Source organism: Pundamilia nyererei, unplaced genomic scaffold (genome assembly GCF_000239375.1).
Source record: "Pundamilia nyererei isolate P.nyererei 1_Seehausen unplaced genomic scaffold, PunNye1.0 scaffold00310, whole genome shotgun sequence".
Classification (NCBI taxonomy): Eukaryota; Metazoa; Chordata; class Actinopteri; order Cichliformes; family Cichlidae; genus Pundamilia; species Pundamilia nyererei.
Genome location: NW_005187711.1, coordinates 298,450 through 303,846, shown reverse-complemented (window position 1 = coordinate 303,846; position 5,397 = coordinate 298,450). Strand labels below are relative to the sequence as shown.

The window sequence follows — 5,397 nt, the reverse complement described above, 5'->3', positions numbered from 1 at the left end:
TGGCACCTGTTGGTGGGTGGGATACTTTAGGGAACAAGTGAATATTTTTTCCTCAAAGTTGAGTGTTAGAAGAAAAATGGACAAGGATTTGAGTGAGTTTGAGAAGGACTAAATTGTGATGGCTAGATGACTGGGTCAGCATCTCCAAAACTGCAGCTCTTATGGTGTGTTCTCAGTCTTCAGGAGTTAGTATCCATCAAAAGTGGTCCAAGAAAGAAACAGTGGTGGATGGATGTATGACCAGAAGGTCGGCCCATGTGGTCTAATCCAAGACACAAAAGTTAATGTTCGTTCTGAGAAACACCTGGCACCAGGATTCAGTATGTGAAGAAGGCAAGCTGGCAGAGGCAGTGTGATGCTTTGGACAATGTTCTGCTGGGAAACCTTGGGTCCTGCCATCCATAAGGATGTTACTTTCACATGTACCACCTACCTAAGCATTGCTGCAGAGCATCTACAGCCTTTTATGGAAACAATATTCCCCGATGGCTTCTTTCAGCAGGATACTGCACTCTGCCACAAAGCAAAAATGGTTCAGGAAGGGTTTGAGAAGCACAACAATGAGTTTAAGGTGTTTACTTGGCCTCCAAATTCCCCAGATCTCAGTCCCATTGGTGATCTGTGGGATGTGCTGGACAAAACTATACGATGCATGGAGGCTAACCTCAAAACTTACAGGACAACAGGATCTGTTATTAACATCTTGGTGCAGATACCACTGCTCGCCTTCAGGGCTACTTTGGCAGAAAAAAAAAAAAAGGACCCACACAATTTTATGTCTTATTGGTGTATACTCTATTTTTAAAAGAAAGGAATAATGAGTAACTGTTTCATTTCCACTAAAATACTCCAAACGATGGTTCTTCTTTGTATGATAAGAATCATATTCTGTAATTAGGGTATTGTAGAATACGCCAATCTACCTTTCTTACAATGTAACTATTATGGGCGTATGCAGAATATTACAGTATCCCAAGGGAAAAAACAACATGCCTGGGAAAACACAGTGTACGTAGTTTCTTTAATTCACGCCAAAACCCCAGGACCATGGAGAAAATTTTGGACATGTAACCCTGGCTGTGCAAATTAAACAAAAACTCAGAAAGTTTCCTTTAGGTTATTCTTGTTTTTTGAAAAAGAATTTACATGAAACTGTAGTTTCATTAAAAAAAACAAACAAACAAACAAAAAAAAAAACAATTTTGTCACATATGCTAAGCAGACTACAGAATCCTGAGACTCTAATCTGAATTCCTGCACAACAATCATTTGCACTTTTGTTTGTGTTTTTCCATATGTAAATATTTGTATTTATTGGTCCTGTCTGCAGCACTGAGGTGCAAGTTCCATTCCACTAGCAACTAATCTGTGTGTGTGTGTGTGTGTGTGTGTGTGTGTGTGTGTGTGTGTGTGTGTGTTCGACATTCCTAACCCCACTCAGCTTTCAGTCACAAAATGAGGCTTTCACTGGAACCCTGCTTAATATTCAGTCCGTCCCCTAAAACACACAGAGTCATGTTTCCATCTCCTCGGGAATTCAATGCAAATCACTACAATGTCCTTTAACAACCCCTAAAAGAATCATTTCCTCAACTTTAAATGGAGTCCTCAAACTCAAAGTTAATGATTTACAATATTTACATAATGAGTATTTAACCAAACTGAGGTCAAGTCCTGTTGAATGTGACCGTTTCAACAGATTTACGTTCCCACAGCACGGATAACGCACACACAGATGTAGATGACTGCACAGAAAGAAACAAAGCAAAACAAAATAATTCATGCGCGACAGGGTGAACAGAGTTTGTGTTTTCACACCTCAAACTGGGGCCAGTTCATGCTCATGCCCGGTCCGTGGGTGTTCCTCCACCATCTGAGGTCTTCAGTTTCGTTGGCTGCACGAATGGTCTGGCCCAGGTCCTGGTACAAGGCTTTGAAGCTAATGGACAGAAAGGGAGTGAATAATCACATTGATTGACACTCTGTCATCAATCTGCAGACCATCTTTCATCTGACTTTGCACCCTGTAACGCATGCTTAGGGACGCTTGTCATTAACCCTGCTTCATGCTGCACAGGTACAGGGCAACGAAATGCAGTTTGCATCCAAGCACTTCTGGATGGATGCAATCTGCATTTCGTTGCCCTGTACCTGTGCATGTGCAATGACATTAAAGTTGAATTCTATTCATCAGGAAAAGACAGGTTTCCAAGTTGGGGACCTTCTAAAGTCATAAAAGATTACTTATTGAAGCAGGAAGCAGTTGTCAAAGAAAACAACAGACTGTACTTGCTGGTTGAACATGGAGAGAATTAAAATCGACACAGTGCATTTTGAATTTACAGTAGCAGGTTCCTGATAGGTCCTGTTTACTCACAGGGCTGGGCATCGAGAACCCTAGAGCCGTCATTTAAAGGTGGGATTTGAGATAAGACACGCTGCATACTTTCTAATCAGCTTCATCAGCACTGAGCTGGTTTGTATACCAGCTGATATAACATGAAGAAAAAAAAACAACAACAACATCTCTTCATCTACATCCAACCTTCCAAAGGAACAGCTGGTAAGAGGGCAGCTTTCCCCCCCCGGACACACTCTCAAAGTGTTTTTTAATTTTTTTTTTTTTTCTCTAAAGGATCTCAAACTTATCACAGAGATGGAACATGGTTTTTTGGGGGGATTTTCTTTCCACTCTCTGTAATATGTGCCAGGACGAACCATCTAGTGAACACAGATTTTTGCACCAGTAGTTGAATATTATCCCACCATGTTTAAAGCCTTACTGACTAGTGTCACATGGAGGAGGTGGGTGAAAAAGTATTCCCATTGGTCCTTTATAAATTAACTCATCATCCAACGTGGTCTGCAGCCTCTAACTGACATAACACTAAAGGCTTAAACGAAAGCATACTGTAAAGGCTGTGAGTTATTTGATATTATACAATTTCATATTTATTGTAGCTGCAGGAAACATGCTCACTGCGGGACTAAAGAAACACGTGTTCAGGCTTTTTATTTGATCATTCCGACTCCTCAAATCTTTCTTAAGTAATGTTTTATATACACATATATATCGGTGCTCTGGAATAAATACATGGATACCAGAGGAAGTCTCTCAGAGTTTAAAAAATACGTTCACACAGTGAGAAACTGCTCTTCAAAAGAGCAGTTTCTTCAAGGGTTAATTTGCTCAATATTTGGACAGAGTTGGCTGGACTTTGCCATGGTAACCATTATTGGTAAAGTTGCTTGTTTAAATAAAATATGAGGTCAACAGTTAATGGACAACAGCAAGAGTTTTCCATTAACCCCTGTGTACATACGCACATGTTCAGACCGACATCCGTGCCTTCGCAGCTCTGCATGCCTTCGCTGTGAGTCATGGATCGCTTGATTCGTGATCCACGTAATTTTGGATAAATAAATACAAGCATGTGGATTTTTCCTTACCTGTCTTTGGAGGATAGGTCAAGGTGTGTATGGATGTCGAGCAGGACATCTTTAAAGAAACACAGCCTCTTGCGCTCAGCCTCCTGGGTTAAGTCGAACACCTGCTCCATGTCCTCCATGTAGCGGGGGTTACAGCGGTTCAGCTCCTCCAAGGCCTTGGAGTAGCGCTCCTTTACCTGCCGTAAACACACACACACACACTGAGCTACTGCGTAGTAGTACACCAATGTGTGTTTTGTTAAATGCACCATTTCAATTACACTTCATGGTCTTACTCAGGTGCATGTGTCTTGCATGCTTCGAGTATATGTGCAAGACTGTCTGTTCCAAAGAGCAGAATAAAAACCTTTGGAAAGCAGCTATAAAGCTCGTTGTAGTTTTATTTTATTTTAATAATGAGACATTTCAAGCTTTATTCAGAATTGCATTTTTGTTCAATCATTTAAGTGAATTTATTTTATCTAACATTACTTTATTTTATTTATGGATTTAAATCAGCTTCCAGTGTAGTTCAGATGAATTAAAATCCTAAAGCAAACTACAAGAACAACTGAACAGGGTGTTGACCTCTCCTGTAATAAAAAAATATTCAAAGTGACAAAAGAACTCAACTTTTCCATATTTCCGGATTTATCTAAGAGACTTTGAATAATACTTAATGTCAAGAGTGCAAGAGTGACCAACTGAATTCTGGGAGTTTCTTTTTATTATGCACACAGTATGAACAGCTCTCCATCATTTGTAAGTATTATTTACACTGATAACATGCTGTTGACTAGAACCCACCATAATAAGACTGTCTTCTTCTTCTGTGAACTCTTGTAAGAACCCACTGAATAAAATGTTTAAATATCTTAATGATTACATAAAGTGTGCAGTGATTAAACACAGCAGATACCAACACGGGGCGCTGAGACTGGTTGAGACAAGTGATTGAAGACTGAAGGCTTTTTTGGATGTATTTTTCTTCAAGCTGTGAATGAGTAATGATATTGGATTTCATTTCCTTGTTGAGATCAACATTGCTCAAGAGGTCCTTGGCTGCCTGACAACGCTGTGCGTACTAAATGAACACGTCTCAGGATTTCCTTCGTTTTTTTGTTGTTTGGTTGATCATTTTCCTCTCCGGGTCCTGGAGCTACTCCTCAACCGTTGGGTTTGTTACAAGTGGAAAGTCGAGGAGACAAGTCCGGTCATGTTTCAAAGTTAAAAAACATACACAGGTATGTTTTTCTGGAGTCAGACACACCCAGACTGGTACAAGAGGAGCTATGTATGGGACTCTGTTTATATGTACGTGTTCACGTGTGTGTGCATCGTACTTTCTCGGTGTCCTGGTTGCAGCGCTCCACCCGGGTTGTGTATTTGCGAACTTCCTCTTGTGACTTGGTCGGGTCAGCCTTGGCGTGCGCCTCCCTGTTAGCCGCCGTCCACTCCTCTTTCTTGGCCTGATGGTAACTCTTCTTAGTTGACTCCACCTGGACACAAGCACGTGTTAAACACTTGCTATAAACTCAGTAAAGACTAAACTTCAATTTTTTCCAAAAATGTACCCGTCTCTCCTCATTGACACATCAGATGTAATATCAGACTCACTCACATCCATTCAACAACTGTGATAATATTACCTCAAATACAATCACCTATGACGTAATAGCTGCATTCAACCACTGTGTTATCTTATACGACAATCTTATAAAAGGAAAAAGAAGAAGGGAAGTTTATTCACCGACACTATAGTCAAAAGAAGCACTTACTTTAGTGATTCACAACCTTGCCATTTCGCATTTAAGTCCAATTATGTCCCTTTTTGTAGAGGAATTGCTAAATTCCAGTCTATGAGGGTCTGCAGTAGTCCCAAACTTATAGTGGACTGATTCCACTATTTTATCTCGGTCCTGATGCACAATGGTCACTGTGAAGATGGCAAGTGGCTGTGAGATCCCC

The 5,397-nt window shown here is 40.5% G+C and overlaps 1 protein-coding gene across 1 annotated transcript in view; it reads right to left on the bottom strand.

The window, feature by feature from the left end:
* pacsin3 (protein kinase C and casein kinase substrate in neurons 3) overlaps positions 1 to 5,397 on the bottom strand; it is a 35,565-nt gene that overhangs the window by 9,779 nt on the left and 20,389 nt on the right. The window contains exons 5-8 of the mRNA XM_005751438.1: positions 5,180 to 5,184; positions 4,773 to 4,928; positions 3,451 to 3,626; positions 1,819 to 1,939 (exon numbers count right to left, since the gene is read on the bottom strand). Coding sequence (XP_005751495.1) covers positions 1,819 to 1,939; positions 3,451 to 3,626; positions 4,773 to 4,928; positions 5,180 to 5,184 — 458 coding nt within the window. The remainder of the gene's footprint in view (positions 1 to 1,818; positions 1,940 to 3,450; positions 3,627 to 4,772; positions 4,929 to 5,179; positions 5,185 to 5,397) is intronic.